At 52.0% G+C, this 17,249-nt stretch overlaps 2 protein-coding genes across 3 annotated transcripts; one reads left to right on the top strand and one right to left on the bottom strand.

Annotated features, from left to right (window-relative positions):
- The first annotated feature begins 681 nt into the window (after positions 1-681).
- Positions 682-2,937, top strand: GUCA2B (guanylate cyclase activator 2B). Of its 2 annotated transcripts, XM_002810968.4 has the most exons (3): positions 682-771; positions 1,907-2,093; positions 2,765-2,937. In XM_002810968.4, exons 1-3 carry the CDS (start codon positions 682-684, stop codon positions 2,824-2,826), a joined length of 339 nt encoding a protein of 112 aa, XP_002811014.1. In that variant the 3' UTR covers positions 2,827-2,937. The 2 variants fall into 2 exon arrangements, 1 of the variants encoding a protein (XP_002811014.1); XR_008527100.2 differs by lacking the exons at positions 682-771; positions 2,765-2,937 and adding an exon at positions 1,404-1,471 and having other exon boundaries at positions 1,907-2,025.
- Positions 2,938-9,898: 6,961 nt separating this feature from the next.
- Positions 9,899-11,263, bottom strand: GUCA2A (guanylate cyclase activator 2A). Its single transcript, XM_054537177.1, has 3 exons — positions 10,914-11,263; positions 10,611-10,818; positions 9,899-10,178 (listed from the first exon to the last, which is right to left on the bottom strand). Exons 1-3 carry the CDS (start codon positions 10,929-10,931, stop codon positions 10,114-10,116), a joined length of 291 nt encoding a protein of 96 aa, XP_054393152.1. The 5' UTR covers positions 10,932-11,263; the 3' UTR covers positions 9,899-10,113.
- Positions 11,264-17,249: the final 5,986 nt, after the last annotated feature.

Here is a 17,249-nt window from a genome sequence, read left to right as displayed (position 1 = left end):
GGTCAAACATGGCCTGACAGCACCCAGGCACAGGTGGGATATGGCAGACAGAGGCAGGTTCAAAACCTGGGACCAGGACTGGTCTGAAAGATAGTCGTTAAATAGCACTGAGGAGAGGGAGTGAGAGAGATGTGGGTCTTGGGGGAGTGCGGCCTTGAGAACCCTGAAATCAGCCGTGTCTGCCCACTTTGCCCTGGACCAGCCTGTCTGTCTGTATCCTTCCCCCAGAGAAATGACCATGGGCTGACCTGGGCCAAGGACACCTGGCTGGAGCCCCTTCTCTGACATTAACTAGCTCCGTGACCTGGGGCAAGCCACACTCCCTCCTGAGCCTCACTTTTCCTGTCTGTAAAATGGCCTCCCTATCATCACACCCACACAGGTGTCTTGAGGAGTGAATGATGATGTGCTCCAAGGCCCCCATGGAGAGCCCGGCACATGGCAGGCACTCGGTGTTCAAGCACTGTGTTCCCATAGACTCTGGGCTCCTGCCCTCCTCGCCCCCAACCCCCTTCCTAGGAACCAGCCCCGGCTTGTCAGAGAGCCAGCTAGCTGTCAACCCCACCCCAGCTGGCCAGTTAATGAGTGACCAGGGCTACGGAGCCTGACCTATAAGGAGGTGCTAGGCAGGGACACAGATGGGAGACGGTGGACAGCGGCAGGGGGAACCCAGGGAGCACGATGGGCTGCAGGGCTGTGTCAGGGCTCCTGCCAGGAGTGGCCGTGGTCCTCCTGCTGCTGCTGCAGAGCACACAGTCAGTCTACATCCAGGTGAGTCCCTTGGCCAGCGTGCCCTTTGCCTGAAGGGCCCCACGGTGGGAGGTTAGGCTGGAGAGGGTGTACTGGGAATTCTGGGGCCACCGGGGGAGCACGGGGCCCGGGGCTCAGCCCAACACCCATCACAGCCCCAGGACCAAGGCAGCTGGTGGGTGGGGGCAGCCAGATGTTGATGGCAGTGATGATGGCGATGACAACACCAAACTGATTCAGCACTGCTCCCCTCGAAGGCCCATGCTGGTCACAGAGGTCAGGGTGTGGAACAGAAGGCTCCTCCCTGCATGGGAGGAGCCCAGAAAGGGAAGGAGACCCCCTGTTATGCTCCCACAGTTCCGTATATTCACCCACATGTGGGTGGAGGAGGACAGGCTCCAGAATAATTTTCCTGAGAGGTAACCCTTGAGCTGGCACTGCAAGATGAACAGGAGGTTGCCAGACACAGAGAATGGGGAGACTGTTCCAGGCCGAGAGCACAGCACGTGCAAAGGCCTGATAGAAGACTGTGGGGGTTCCAGTACCCTTCCAGGGGACATGGGAGACTGGCAGGAGTCGTCACAGCAGGGCCTGTCTGCCACGTCACAGAGGATGCTGCTGGCCTCGCCCAGCATAGCAGAGACGTCTGTGGCCCTGGGTGTCACACCCCTGACTCTGGGCATGGTCTCCTTGGGAAGAACAAAGTGGATCCCAGAGAGAGGTACAGGAGACTTGGCCTCCCCAACAGTCCTGGCCTCAGAGACCAGCTACCTGGGGCTGTCATCACTCTGCCATGTCAGCTCAGGCAGGCATACTAAGTTGGCGAGTGTGTCCTGGTACCAGGCCCCATGGGAGATGTCAGATGAGGGAGCTGAGGCTGAGTGGGGAACAGACAGGCAGCCGGTCACTGGCAGAGGTGGGATTTGAACCAGGACTTGTCTGTCTCTAAAGCCTTGAACCACCGTGCTCCACAGTCTCGCTGCTTCTTCCTCACACCTCCCACCCCAGCGGCTCTTTTCAGTGTGGCCCTGGACTTCCCATAGAGATGGGGAAGGCTCCGGAGGATCTGCAGGGTTTGAGCGACCCTGGGTGTCATGGCAGTGCCTGCCCCGGCCCAGGTCTTGATCTGCTCCTATATCCTCTCCCCTGCCTGTAGTACCAAGGCTTCCGGGTCCAGCTGGAATCCATGAAGAAGCTGAGTGACCTGGAGGCACAGTGGACACCCAGCCCCCGCCTGCAGGCCCAGAGCCTCCTGCCCGCCATGTGCCACCACCCTGCTCTGCCCCAGGACCTCCAGCCTGTCTGCGCCTCGAAGGAGGCTTCCAGCATCTTCAAGACCCTGAGTAAGTGCCCCTGCTCCCTGCGGAACCTTTCTGCTATGTCTCCTCCCACGCCCAGGCTCCTCCACCTGGGTTGTTTCTCTTAAGCACCCAGCAGCTGAGGATGGGGAGATTCAAGTAACTCAGGCCCTGTTCCGCTGGCTCTCAGGACTCCCTGGTTTGGGCACTGTGAGTCAGGCATGCCTGGAACCCGCTTCATCCCCTTAGTCCACGCCAGGCACAGACCCATCAACAGACAATGGCTGCATGGAGCAGAAAAAAGAGGTGGCTGACATCTGCGGTGGGACGGGGGTCTGAAAGGCTTCCAAGAGGAGGTGTCAGCCAAGCTGAAAATTGAGGGATGGTGCAGAGCCGGGCAGGAGAATGTAGCAACTAGCTAGCACTTACTGAGCACCTACTGTGTGCCGGGACATGTCGGTCCTGCGTTATCTCCTCACGGTGACCCTGTCCATTTAGCAAACAAGAAATCTCATGCACAGGGAGTGTGAGTGACTTGCCCAGTCGCCGCTAGGAAGGAGAGCATCTGGGACTTGAACCCAAGCCCTCACTCCACCTCTAGAGGTTCCTGCTCCCCATCTGTGGAAGATGCTGCCCACTCCCAAGCAGACCTTTTCTGCTGCCTGGCCACAGAGGGCCCAGGTTCGGGTCAACTGACCAGTTCTCTCCCTGCCCAGGGACCATCGCCAATGACGACTGTGAGCTGTGTGTGAATGTTGCGTGTACCGGCTGCCTCTGAGATGGCCCTGGGTGCCCTGAGCCCACCGGGGATACCTCGCCCTTCAGCCCACCACCCTGGCAGCCTCCCATCACCATCCATGCTCAAGATGGGTCCCTGGCCACCGTGGTCATCACCACCCTTCCAGGGCCTGAGCAGCTGGATCTGGTGCAAAGCAATCGGACACAGAGTTGGAGGGTCAGGCCCCTGAGGCAGCCCAGCTCCTGAATAAAGATTCTATAACACACGAGTCCACGTGTCCTTTGTTCATCCCCAGGAGCCATGGGAGGAGCTTCTGGAGAAGAAGTATGTGTTGAGGAGAAAGGTTGGACTAAAAATACCAGTCAGGAATTTTCCTGAAGTTTTCAAGGCCCAGGGAGTTGATTGATTGAACCCCATCCCAAATACGAGGGAACTGAGGCTCGGAGCAGGAATGAGGCATCCAGGATCACAGAGCTCAGAAGCCACAGAGCCAGCCAGACCTGGCGACCCCCAGGCTGAACTCAAGGACTCCCCAGCTTCGGAGCAAGAGCACCTGTGCTCCTGACCCAGGAGTGGGGTTGGGGCAGGGAGGAGGTGAGAGAGAGGGACAGAGTGGAGGGAAGATTCAAGCAGCATGCCCTCCCAAGCCGTAATCAGGGCCGACTCTGCCTGGGGCCTGCCTGAGAAGATCGGCCCTTGGCCTTCATCCTCACTCCCAAGCTCCCACTTTTCCCAACCCCACAGGGACCATCTGGCCAGCTCCAGCTGGGAGGCCTTCCCACCCTCTCTCCATCCTGGCAGCCTGAGGAATATTAATAATAATTAATAGCCAACAAAGGCCAGGCACAGTGGCTCACACCTGTAATTCCAGTACTTTAGGAGGCCATGATGGGAGGATTGCTTGAGGCCATGAGTTTGAGACAAACCTGGGCAACATAGGGAGATCCCATCTCTATGAAAAAATTGAAAATTCGCCAGGAATATTGGCACTTGCCTGTAGTTCCAGCTACTCAGGAGGCTGAGACAGGAGGATCACTTGAACCTGGGAGGTTGAGGCGATAGTGAGCTGCGATCACACCACTGCAGTCCAGCCTTGGCAACACAGCAAGACCCTGTCTTTAAAAATAATAATAATTATAGGCTGGGTGACTCACGCCTGTAACCCCAGCACTTTAGGAGGTCAAGATGGGAGGATCACTGAGGTCGGGAGTTTGAGACCAGCCTGGCCAACATGGCGAAACCCCGTCTTCACTAAATACAAAAATTAGCCAGGCGTGTAATCCCAGCTACTCGGGAGGCTGAGGCAAGAGAATCACTTGAACCCAGGAGGTGGAGGTTGCAGTGAGCCAAGATCGCACCACTGCACTCCAGCCTGGGCGACAAGAACAAGACCCTGTCTCAGAAAAAAATTGAAAAAAAAATAAAAATAATAATTATTATTGTAATTATAATAGCCAATGTTTATTGAGCATTCGCTCTATCCCAGGCACTATCCTACTCACTTGGCACTCATGGTAATTCATGGAGTCCTCACAACAGACCGATGAAGTAGATACTGTTATTATCACCCCACCCAGTCTAAGAAGAGTCACGTACGGAGAGAAAAACTAAGCCCAGATCATAGACCAAGCAAAGTGACAAGGCAGGGCACTTCCCAGGACATGTGGGCCAGGGTCCATGCTCTGACCACCATATTACTGCCTTGCTCCAGCTGATGATGCCTGATGGGGGCCCAGTGCAGCCTCCACATCCTTGCAGCCAACCTCAGTGACTTTATTCAGGCCGGGAGCCATGCTGGGAACTTCTGGGAGCAGGGCCTTTCCAGAGTGGGGTCCCCCAAAGCCTTGGTCCTGGACAGCCGGGGAGGAGCAAAGTTGGAGGGCAAGGGGCTGTGCCATCTGAACTCAGCTCCCGAAGACCCGGGTGCATGCCCGAGACAGCTGCTTAGTTCTGCTCACGAGTCCTGCAATCTCCCAGGCTACAGGTTCCTCCTTGCCCTCACCCCACAGGCAAGGCTGGTGAAGGGCCTTTGCAATGCCTCCTGCAGTTCTCTGGGCCCCTACTTCTCACCCCTCCATCCTCACTCACTGGGGCCTTTATCACTACCTTTGGGCCAGGCCAGACCTTCCTTCCTGGCCCTGCGTCCTGTGGGCCCTCCATGCCCACCATGCCAGAGGAGCACCGCAGCACAACTCTGATGGTGCCCCTACTCCGCGGTTCCACACTGCCACCTACCAAGTCTAACCGGAGCTTGTGCACTATCTAGATCTAGACTCATCTCCCACTGCTTCCTGCAGCTACGCTGGCTTCCCACCTGCCTGCTGGAGACAGCAAAGAGAACTGCCGCTGTCTGAGTCCCGCCATGTGCCAGCCACATGGCTGTGCTTCTGCCAAGAAGCAGTAATGATACCAACATCAACGAGCTGCTCTCTGTGGGCCTGGCGGAGCTTCTTCTTTTCCTTCTTCTTTGTTTATCATCTCCCCACTTCCTCCCAAACCCCAACCCCTGGTAACCACTATTCTACTCTACTTCTATGAGTTCAACTTTTTTAGATTCCACATTTCAGTGAGCTCAAGTAGGATTTGTCTTTCTGTGCCTGGGTTATTTCACTTAGTGTAATGTCCCCCAGTTTCATCCACTTCGTCACCCACGACAGGATTTTTTCTTTTTTAAGGCTGAATAGTATTTCATTGTGTATATATATCACATTTCCTTGATCCATGCATTTGTTGATAGATACCTTGGTTGATTCTATATCTTGACTATTGTGAATCATGCTGAAATAGATATGAGACTGTAGATATTTCTTTGACATACTGATTTCGTATTTTTGGCTATATGCCCAGAAGTGGGATTGCTGGATTGTATGGCATTTCTAGTTTTAATTTTTTGAGGAAACTTCATACCGTTTTCCATAATGGCTATGCTAAATTATCTTTCCACCAACAGTGTGTGAGGGTTCCATTTTCTCCACACCCTTGCCAACAATTGTTATCTTTTCTTTTTGCTAATGTGTGTGTGTATTTATCTATTTATTTATTTATTTGAGATGAGATTTTGCTATGTTGCCCAGGTTGGTCTCAAACTCCCATGCTCAAGTGATCCTCCCTTCTCAGCCTCTCAGGTAGCTAGGATTACATACAGGTGGGTGCCCCCATACCCAGCAAGCATCTTTTTTTTTCTGTTTTGACAAAAATCCTTCCTACAGATGTGAGGTGATATCTCGTCATGATTTTAATTTGCATTTCCCTGTTGATTAGTGATGTTGAGCACCTTCTCATATGCCTCCTTGCCTTTTGTATGTCTTCTTTTGAAAAATGTCACCAGATGCCGTGGCCCACCACTGTAATCCCAGCACTTTGGGAGGCCGAGGCGGGTGGATCACCTCAGGTCAGGAGCTCTAGACCAGCCTGACCAACATGGTGAAACCCCATCTCTACTAAAAATACAAAAATTAACAGGGCATGGTGGCACATGGCTGTAATCCCAGCTACTCGGGAGGCTGAGGCAGGAGAATTGCTTGAACTCAGGAGGCGGAAGTTGCAGTGAGCCAAGATCACAACACTACACTCCAGCCTGGGTGGCAGAGCAAGACTCCGTCTCAAAAAAAAAAAAGAAAAATGTCTATTCAGTTGCTTTGCCTGTTTTTAAATTGGGTTATTTGTTTTCTTGCTATTGAGTTGTTTGAATTCTGTATATATTTTGGATATTAATCCACTAGCATATGTTTCATTTGAAATATTTTGTCTCATTCTATATATTCTTTTCATTCCTTACCTGTGCAGAAGCAGTTTAATTTGCTGCACTCCTTTTTGTCTATTTTTGGTTTTGTTGCCTGTGGTTTTGGGATCATAGGCAAGAAATCTTTGCCAAGACCAATGTCAAGAAGTTTTCCTCTATGTTTCCTCTAGTACATTTTTTGTTGTTGTTGTTACTTTGTTTTGTTTTGGGTTTTGGTGTTTGTTTGTTTGTTTTTGGCAAGGTCTCACTGTGTTGTGTAGGCTGGCCTCGAATTCCTGGGCTCCAGTGATCCTCTTGCCTCAAGCTTCCGAGTAGCTGGGACTACAGGCATTCACCACTGCTCCTGGCTTCTTCCAGTAGCTTTATAGTTTCAGGTCTTAAGTTTAAGACTTTAATCCATTTTGAGTTAATTTTTGTACATAAGGTTAGGTAAGTGTCTAATTTCATTTTTCTGCATGTCCCAATACCATTTATTGAAGAGACTGTCCTTTCCCCATTGTGTGATCTTGGCACTTTTGTCAAAGATCAGATTGTAAATGTGTAGATTTATTTCTGGGCTCTCTCTATTCTGTTCCATTAGTCTCGTTGTCTGCTTTGTGCCAGTACTATGCTGTTCTACAGCTCTGTAGTAGATTTTGAGATCAAGTAGTGTGACGCTTCCAGCTTTTTCTTTTTTGCTCAACATTGCTTTGGCTATTTGGGGAATTTAGGATTGTTTTTCCTATTTCTGTGAAAAAATGTAATTGGAATTTTGATAGGGATTGCATTAAATCTGTGGATCATTCTGGATAGTATAAACATTTAAAAAATATTAATTCTTCCAATCCGTGAACATGGAATACCTTTCCATTTATTTGCATCTTGTTTAATTTCTTTCATCAATGTTTTATGTTTTTCTAGTGTATGATTCTTTTCCATCATTGGTTAAATTTATTCCTAAGATATGTGTTGTTGTTGCTGCTGTTTAAATGGGATTGTTTTCTTGATTTCTTTTTCAGATCATTCATTGTTAATTATAGAAATGCTACTGATTTTTGTATGTTGATTTTGTAATCTGCAACTTTACTAAATTTGCTTATTAGTTCTAATAGCTTTTTAGTAGAGTCTCTAGAGTTTTCTATACATAAGATGATGTCATTTGCAAATACAAACAATTTAACTTCTTCCTTTCCAAGTTGGATGCTTTTTTATTTCTTTTTCTTGCTTAATTGCTCTGGTTAGGACTTCCAGTACAGTACTACGTTGAATAAAAGTGGCAAGAATGGGCACCCTTGTCTTGTTCCTGATGTTAAAGGGATAGCTTCCAGTGCTTTTGAGTCTTCTCCCTTTTTCTTAGTCTAGCTAAAGATTTTGCAATTTTATCTTTTCAAAAACCCAACTCTTACTTTTGTTGATCTTTTCTATTGTTTTTCTAGTTTCTATTTCAGTTATTTCTGCTCTGATCTTTTCTTTTCTTCGTTAACTTTGGGCTTAGTTTGTTCTTCTTTTTTAGTTCCTTGAGGTATAACAATAGGTTGTTTATATGAAATCTTTTTTCTTTTTTGATGTAGGCATTTATTGCTATAAATGTTCCTCTTTGAACTGCTTTTGCTGCACCCCATAAGCTTTTGTATGCTGTATTTTTGTTTTCACTTGTCTCAAGATACTTTTCAATTTCTCTTTTGATTTCTTATTTGACCCAGTGGTTGTTCAAAACCAGGGGAGTTTTAAGAATTTTTCCAGCATTTTTTCATTTACTCTTCACTCAACCCTACGATATATGGATTCTTATCTTCCCCATTTTACAGATGAGAAAACTGAGGAGAGAACAGGCTAGGTAGCCTGCCTAAAGGCACATAGCTGTAAAAGACAGAGCCAGGATTTATACCCAAAGAGTCTGGCTCCAGAGTTAGGGCATTAAATGATTCTACTCCACCATACATCTCACTTAATCCCCCACCAACCTTGGGAGGTAGGGTCTGTTATCATCCTCACTTTCAGATGAGAAACCAAGCCTCAGAGAGGGACACTCAGCTTGTAAATGACACAGTAAGGCTCAAACTCAGTCCTGTCTGCCATCCCAAGCTCCACTCTGTCCTGACTGAACCATTCCAGTGTCTTTGTGTCTGTCTGCACCATTCCCACCTTCTGCAACACTCTCTTTCTCCCTACTTCCACAATGGTTTTGAAATTCCCTGCATCCCAGTGCAAATCCCGAGGGGTGATGCAAATGCACTTGCCCTTCCCCTTTCATAAAGCCTTCCTGATCTCAACTAGAAGAGATCTTATGTTTTGAATTCTGAAGCCCATGGAATCCCCCTTGTGACACTTCCCCTCCACCCCACTCCTCAGGATGGACCCTTGGGAGTTCTGCCTCCTCTTTTTTTTTGTTGCCTCTGCCTTTGCTAATAGGCCTCACTTCCACACCCTGCCTCCTCACCCTGTCTGAACCACTTTCAGCCTGATCCTGGTCCCCTTTTCTCTAGTTTGTTTTACCACTTATTGAATTCATCTTACGTTTGTGTCAGGCCTGAACTGAGGGCTTTATACGCATTATTTCACCCAGCCTGGGAGGCAGGAAATATTAGTGTCCCAGTTTTATAGAGGAAGAGGTGGAGGCACAGAGAGGGAAGGTGACTTTCCAAAGATCACACAGTACTTGGAAAAGCTGTGGCTGGGACCTTGCCCTGTTTTATATCCTCATGCAATTATCCATGTGGGTCTGGAGGTCAGAGAGACTTCCCCAGGCACAGAAGCCATTACACAACAGGGTGGCCAGCGCTGTGCAAGGGTTGTGGGTGATCACAGTGCCCAGAAAGCACCAAGGTCAAGGTCACAATGGGAACACTGAGACTCTTCCTGGGGGGTTGAGAAAGTTGTCTTGAGGAGAGGCCATGGAACGAAAGCCTTGGAGCCTGAGTAGGAGTTTGCCTGGACAGCAGTGTGGGACGAGGGGCAGTGGAGAGGTGAGCAGCAGCAGAGGAAATGGCAAGAGGTGTGGTTTGGGATGTGGTCAGGGCTGGAGGCCACACTAGCATGGCTGGTGGGAGCCAAGTCCTTGAATACCCAAGAGTTTGGTGCCAGTCTCCTAGTGGGCCAAGTGCCCGTGTTGTTCGTCCAAACCAGCTCAGACTGGCTCCCGTGCTTACATGTGGCTCAGTGAATTTGGTGACCTCAGGAGATGTGAAAGAAAACCAAACCCTCCCCACCACCCGCTGCCTCGGTGGTTTGGAGATCCAGATCCTCTCTACGCCTCTGTGTTGTGGCAGCCCCAGGGACAGTGAGCAGCTTAGCAGGGAGAGTGGGGTCCTTCGCTCAGTACATTACATCCCGAGCTTCCAGGGCAGGGTAGACTAGGGATGAAGGAAGGAAGGAAGGCAACACCCAGAGTACTCTGGAATCTGCTTTATTAGCTGGGGGTTGGAGTGGCAGGGAAAGACAGCGTTGGGGCGAGGCCTCCAGTCACCCAGTTCCTCCCCGGGCTGCTCCTCCCAACTGGACCAGGGTAGGTTGAGCTGCTGGGAGTGGAGTATCATGGGTGGCCCTTCCTGCGGAGGAAAGAGCTTCCCTGCTGCGGAGGGGAGGCAGGCAGTGGGCAAGCCCCCCTAGCATCCAGTACAGGCAGCGTAGGCACAGATCTCACATGTGCTCGGGTCCTCAGCGATTTCCTCTGCACAACAGAGATGGAGCCTCGTGAGAACCAGCATTTCCTCGCGAGGCCCCTGCCGCCCTTGGCCCAGAGCTTATATGTCACCACCCAGCCCCAGGAGAATCTCAGCAGGCCCGTATTCTGACCTACTGGGCTTTTTGCCCCAAACCAGGGCACGCAGACCACTCAAACTAACCAATCAAAGCAGAGATTCCACCAGAAAGAGAGGCAACTAAGACCAGATGAACGGTCTTAATTCCCAAACCTCAGCAGCTACAACTTGGAACTGAAGTGGGCATGGAACAGACCCACCAATCAGAGCCAAGCTCCCTAGTTCCACCAGTCAGAGCTGAGCCCTTCCTCCAAATCCCACCAATCAGAGCACATCTCTTCCTCAAGTGCCACCAGAGTATTCCCGAGCCCCACCAATCAGAGAGGAAGGAGGCTGCTCACCCAGCCTCTGAAGTATCTCCTGGGCATTGGGCTTCTTGCAGAGAGGCTTGAGTTCTTCTGGAAAGTTCGGGTTGCTACAGAGGATGGGAACCACAGGTTCACCAGGGATGGGTGCAAACTTCCTGAGTTTCCCAACCCTGGGCTCCTGGGGCTCCTGGAGGTCTTTAAGCTTCTTCACTGACTCCAGAGAAAAAGAGAAATTTCCATCCTGGAAGAGAGAAGCCCAGAGCATGAGGCCAGGCTGCAGCCTGCTTCCTGGCTGTGCCCCCCATGCTGGCTCCGGTCCAGCCCAGTGGTGCTCACAGGCAGTGTTTGTGGCATATGGGAGCCAGGCGATCCACTGCGGGGCACTGTGAGGGGCAGAGTTCAGGCCCCACGTCCTGGCTTGGCTCCGTGATGCTGGACACTCTGGAACCTGCAAATTCTGCATGTTGTATGGGGAATGGAGAAAATGGGTGTGAAGCTCCAGGAACACCATAGGTGCCTAATGAGTAGGAGCCAGTGTGCTGATTTTTAGGGAGAGGCAAAGGACCAGCGCCCAGGCATCGTAGCTCCACGTGGCCAAGCCCAGGCTGTCCTTCCTCTGCCTGAGAGCGGTGCGGCTGATTACTGGGCCCCCAGCTCCAGCCTGCAGCCTGGTTTTTGTTTGAGACGCAATAAAAGGCCTCCTGGAATCTGGCTTTGATAGAGAGCAGGGCCCCCGCTAGGTGCCAGCTTGGCCTGTCGCCAGCATTGGCACTGGTAGGCACACTCATCTGTCAGGACCTCCAGGGTGTCCATGTGGTTCCTGGGACCCACAGGAGTGCTTTGGCTGAGCACAGAACTGAGGAGTAAGGTCTGGATTTAAATCGAGCTCCTACGCTTCCCACAGCCATGTGCCCATGGCCTGTTACAGAACCTTTGTGAGGCTGTTTTCCCCTCTGTAAAATGAGACTAATAATCCCTTTCTTCCAGGTTGATAGTGGAGGCTACAGTGAGGGGCTGAGGAAGGAGCCGACACATGGGACACTCAGTAAATTGGCCAACTCCCCACCTTCCTCATATGGTTATTCCTCTTCCCTCCACTGGGTTTCTTTCTCCTCCAAAGTTGAAGGGAAAGGTGTGTGTGTGGCTGGACTGAACAGGAGCTCCTCGAAGAAGGCCAAGCCTCGGACACACACCCTCAATCCAGCCCCAAAGAGGAGGTACTCTCTCAGGGGACCAGCCCTGGGCACTAGGGGCAGGGAGCCAGCTGGGCCAGGGTAGGGACACAGGACTCACCTGCACGGTGACCCCTCCTGCCAAGGTGGCCCAGGCCCCGAGGAGGCACAGTGCGGAGAGCAGGAGGGCATTCATGGCAGCAGTGCCAGAGAGAGGAGTGGCTGTTCTGGATGCCAGGGGGAAGCGGCGGGACTTTTAAAGAGGGCGGGTTACTGAGTAACCTGGAAGCCTTTGTCAGTCTCATCTGCTCACCTGTCAGGCCTTATCAGATAAGGCTCGAGACAGCCCTAGGAGATAAGAGCCAGGCACGGGGGACCCCAGCCCCTTCCTGAGCACCTACTTTGACCCACAGCTGGGCTGGGTCCTGCATTCATTCACCAACAAGGCACATTCACTCACGACTGCCGTGTGCAGGTGTGTGGGGTCGGCAGACCCTGCCCCTGAGGAGGAGGGCCCAGCCCGACAATGAAATGCAGGGCGATTAGGGTGGGGTGATTAGGATGAGGTGACGGGGCTGCACTGCGGGCTGAGCTCTGGAGAATGGGTGGAAGTTTTCTCAGAGAAGGGACTGAGGACAGAAGGCCATTTCACGCCAAAGGGACAGCCAGGAGGTGAGACAGGCCTGGAATATTCAGGGAAATGTGAGAAATTCCCTGGGGAGGCTGCAGGGCAAGTCAGGGGCTGGGGGGCTGGATTTGATTGCTGCGACTTTAAGGAAGCCCTCCGCACAGCCTGGGTTCGGTCCCACCTACTGCCCAGTTGTGAGGCCTGTGAACTTGGGCCAGTGCTTTCCCCTCTCTGTGTCTCGTTGTCCCTTGTGTCCCCTGTGGGAAACAAAAATAATACCTACCTCATGGGGTAGGTGTGTGGTAGGCATTACTGTTTCGAGAATCAAGTGAGGTTTTAAAAACACTTAGCTCAATGCCTGGCACACAGAAGGTGCTCAGCAGAGGTCCATTCCCGTATTATTTTTAGCAGCCACAGCAGCTCCTGGTCCTCCCTGGCCCCACTGGTGACCTCCTGCCCGTCTGAGTCACAGGCTGTCCCCATCCTGTGCTGGTCCCCATCCTGTCCTGCCTGCCCTGCAGCCTCAGGGTGTCCTCGAATGAGCTCCTTCCCAATCCGCCCGCCCCCCTTGCCCCTGCAGATGCAGTCCCCTTTCCGCGGATCTCACTACGGAATTGCTTGGGTGTGCCCGCGCCCCTCTAGACTCTGACCCCATTCAGACTGCGCCCTCAGCGCAGCGTGCATTCACTGTGTGCTGTTGTGAGCAGGAATCCCCAGGACACAGGAGAAAGGGTAGCCCTGGGATTGTCATCTTTCTACTCAGCCAACCTGGCCCAATGCCAGGACAGCCCTAGGGCGGGAGGTTAGGCAGGAATTCCTGGGTGGGGAGAGTCAGTCAACACTGAAGAGGGAATTGGAGAGAGCAGGGCTTGACCAGGAGGGAACTGCAGGGACAAGGCCCTCAGGGAGGGGCAGGGAGCTCCTGGCCCAGCTCCCAGGGCAGTCCTCACAGCTGCACTGGATTTCCCACCCCTTTCTGGTGAGTGGGGGTGTGTGTGTGTGTGTGTGTGTTAAGGAGGGGGTGTGTCTGCGGAGATGTGTATGTCTGTGTATGCCAAGGTGTCTGTATATACTCTGATGGGTGTGTGTAGCCAAGGTGTGTTGGTATGTGTGCTTGTGCTGAAGGTGTGTGTGTGCTGAGGCATGTGTGTACACTGAGGAGTGTATGTGTATATATGCTGAGGTGTACGTGTGTGTATGCTGAGGGGTATATGTGTGTCCGTGTACACCAAGGTATCTGTGCAAGGAGGTGTGCATATATACATCGAGGTGTGTGTGTGTCAGTGTGTATATACACAGGCGTGTGTGTGTACACCGAGGTGTGTGTGTTTGCTGGGATGTGTGTCTGCTGGGGTGTGTGTATGTGCACTGTGGTATGTGTGTGTATGTGCACTGAGGTGTGTGTGTGTATGCTGAGCTGAGTGCGTCTGCTGTGTTGTGTGTGTGTGTGCCGAGGTGTGTGTATACACTGAGGTGCATGTGTGTGCTGAGGTGTGTGTGTGCTGATGTGTGTGAGTGCTGACGTGTGTGTATACACTGAGGTGCATATGTGTGCTGAGGTGTGTGTGTGCTGACGTGTGTGTATACACTGAGGTGTGTGTGAGTGCTGATGTGTGTGTATACACTGAGGTGTGTGTGTGCTGACGTGTGTGTGTGTTGACGTGTGTGTATATGCTGAGGTGCGTGTGTGCTGAGGTGTGTGTGTGCTGACATGTGTGTATACACTGAGGTGCGTGTGTGCTGAGGTGTGTGTGTGCTGATGTGTGTATACACTGAGGTGTGTGTGTGCTGATGTGTGTGTCTACGCTGAGGTGTGTGTGTGCTGACGTGTGTGTCTACATTGAGGTGTGTGTGCTGACGTGTGTGTCTACACTGAGGTGTGTGTGTGTGCTGACGTGTGTGTCTACACTGAGGTGTGTGTGCTGATGTGTGTGTCTACACTGAGGTGTGTGTGTGTGCTGATGTGTGTGTCTACTGAGGTGTGTGTGTGCTGATGTGTGTGTATACACTGAAGTGTGTGTGCTGACGTGTGTGTCTACACTGAGGTGTGTGTGTGTGCTGACGTGTGTGTCTACACTGAGGTGTGTGTGCTGACGTGTGTGTCTACACTGAGATGTGTGTGTGTGCTGACGTGTGTGTCTACACTGAGGTGTGTGTGCTGACGTGTGTGTCTACACTGAGGTGTGTGTGTGTGCTGACGTGTGTGTCTACACTGAGGTGTGTGTGTGCTGACGTGTGTGTCTGAGATGTGTGTGTGCTGATGTGTCTACACTGAGGTGTGTGTGCTGACGTGTGTGTATACACTGAGGTGTGTGTGCTGACGTGTGTGTCTACACTGAGATGTGTGTGTGTGCTGACGTGTGTGTATACACTGAGGTGTGTGTGCTGACGTGTCTACACTGAGGTGTGTGTGTGTGCTGACGTGTGTGCCTACACTGAGTGTGTGTGTGTGCTGACGTGTGTGTCTACACTGAGGTGTGTGTGTGTGCTGACGTGTGTGTCTACACTGAGGTGTGTGTGTGTGCTGACGTGTGTGTCTACACTGAGGTGTGTGTGCTGACGTGTGTGTCTACACTGAGATGTGTGTGTGCTGTGTGTGTCTACACTGAGGTGTGTGTGCTGACGTGTGTGTCTACACTGAGGTGTGTGTGTGCTGACGTGTGTGTCTGAGATGTGTGTGTGCTGATGTGTCTACACTGAGGTGTGTGTGCTGACGTGTGTGTATACACTGAGGTGTGTGTGCTGACGTGTGTGTCTACACTGAGATGTGTGTGTGTGCTGACGTGTGTGTATACACTGAGGTGTGTGTGCTGACGTGTCTACACTGAGGTGTGTGTGTGTGCTGACGTGTGTGCCTACACTGAGTGTGTGTGTGTGCTGACGTGTGTGTCTACACTGAGGTGTGTGTGTGTGCTGACGTGTGTGTCTACACTGAGGTGTGTGTGTGTGCTGACGTGTGTGTCTACACTGAGGTGTGTGTGCTGACGTGTGTGTCTACACTGAGATGTGTGTGTGCTGTGTGTGTCTACACTGAGGTGTGTGTGCTGACGTGTGTGTCTACACTGAGGTGTGTGTGCTGACGTGTGTGTCTACACTGAGGTGTGTGTGTGCTGACGTGTGTGTCTACACTGAGGTGTGTGTGCGTGCCTGGACATGTGTGTCTACACTGAGGTGTGTGTGCTGACGTGTGTGTCTACACTGAGGTGTGTGTGTGTGCTGACGTGTGTGTCTACACTGAGGTGTGTGTGTGTGCTGACGTGTGTGTCTACACTGAGGTGTGTGTGTGCTGACGTGTGTGTCTACACTGAGGTGTGTGTGCTGACGTGTGTGTGTGTCTACACTGAGGTGTGTGTCTGTGCTGACGTGTGTGTCTACACTGAGGTGTGTGTGTGTGCTGACGTGTTTGTCTACACTGAGGTGTGTGTGCGTGCCTGGACATGTGTGTATACACTGAGGTGTGTGTGCTGACGTGTGTGTCTACACTGAGGTGTGTGTGTGTGCTGACGTGTGCGTATACACTGAGGTGTGTGTGCTGATGTGTGTGTCTACACTGAGGTGTGTGTGTGTGCTGACGTGTGTGTCTACACTGAGATGTGTGTGTGCTGTGTGTGTCTACACTGAGGTGTGTGTGCTGACGTGTGTGTCTACACTGAGGTGTGTGTGTGTGCTGACGTGTGCGTATACACTGAGGTGTGTGTGCTGATGTGTGTGTCTACACTGAGGTGTGTGTGTGTGCTGACGTGTGTGTCTACACTGAGATGTGTGTGTGCTGTGTGTGTCTACACTGAGGTGTGTGTGCTGACGTGTGTGTCTACACTGAGGTGTGTGTGCTGACGTGTGTGTCTACACTGAGGTGTGTGTGTGCTGACGTGTGTGTCTACACTGAGGTGTGTGTGCGTGCCTGGACATGTGTGTCTACACTGAGGTGTGTGTGCTGACGTGTGTGTCTACACTGAGGTGTGTGTGTGTGCTGACGTGTGTGTCTACACTGAGGTGTGTGTGTGTGCTGACGTGTGTGTCTACACTGAGGTGTGTGTGTGCTGACGTGTGTGTCTACACTGAGGTGTGTGTGCTGACGTGTGTGTGTGTCTACACTGAGGTGTGTGTCTGTGCTGACGTGTGTGTCTACACTGAGGTGTGTGTGCGTGCTGACGTGTGTGTCTACACTGAGGTGTGTGTGCGTGCTGACGTGTGTGTCTACACTGAGGTGTGTGTGTGTGCTGACGTGTGTGTCTACACTGAGGTGTGTGTGTGTGCTGACGTGTGTGTCTACACTGAGGTGTGTGTGCTGACGTGTGTGTGTGTCTACACTGAGGTGTGTGTCTGTGCTGACGTGTGTGTCTACACTGAGGTGTGTGTGTGTGCTGACGTGTGTGTCTACACTGAGGTGTGTGTGCGTGCCTGGACATGTGTGTGTGCCCACACAGTGGTCCCCTCGCTGAGTGCAGGTGGGAGTGGGCGTGTGAGTGAGTGGGGTTAGGGGAAGGAATGGGGCTGAGGGTCGGGGCGTGGGACTTGGATGCTGAGCAACAGGATGTCAGGGGATGGAGCTGGGGGGAAGGTGAGGGGCAGGACTTTCGGAGGCTGGGGTGGGGATGAACAACGGGAGAAGTTCGGGAGTGCGGCTGAGGTCCATGCTAGACTGGAGTCGGGGCTTGCGGAGACTGGAGCGGGGTTGGGATTGGGGCTCAATTCGGGCGACACTAAAGTAGGTTTGGATTAGGGTCAGGTTGAGGTGGAGCTGAGGTTGGGCAGGGGTAAATTAGAGTCAGGTGTGGAGCCGAGGGCGCAGTCCAGATTGAGCTGATGTGGTGCTTGTAACTGACGTGGAGGCTGGTTTGGGCTAGGTTAGGGCTCATTGGCAGGACTGGG

Source organism: Pongo abelii, chromosome 1 (assembly GCF_028885655.2).
Source record: "Pongo abelii isolate AG06213 chromosome 1, NHGRI_mPonAbe1-v2.0_pri, whole genome shotgun sequence".
In the NCBI taxonomy this organism is placed as follows: domain Eukaryota; kingdom Metazoa; phylum Chordata; class Mammalia; order Primates; family Hominidae; genus Pongo; species Pongo abelii.
Note: the sequence above shows the minus strand (reverse complement) of the source record. Positions and strands in the feature narration are given on the sequence as shown.

Bases quoted from the DNA above. Each gene is read 5' to 3' on its own strand.
- GUCA2A (XM_054537177.1), bottom strand. The intron at 10,179-10,610 runs GTGAGCAGCCTC...TCTGTTGTGCAG, and splicing joins GGAGATACTTCAGAGGCTGG to AGGAAATCGCTGAGGACCCG.
- GUCA2B (XM_002810968.4), top strand. From the start codon at position 682: ATGGGCTGCAGGGCTGTGTCAGGGCTCCTGCCAGGAGTGGCCGTGGTC. The intron at 772-1,906 runs GTGAGTCCCTTG...CCCTGCCTGTAG, and splicing joins CACAGTCAGTCTACATCCAG to TACCAAGGCTTCCGGGTCCA. The intron at 2,094-2,764 runs GTAAGTGCCCCT...CTCCCTGCCCAG, and splicing joins CAGCATCTTCAAGACCCTGA to GGACCATCGCCAATGACGAC.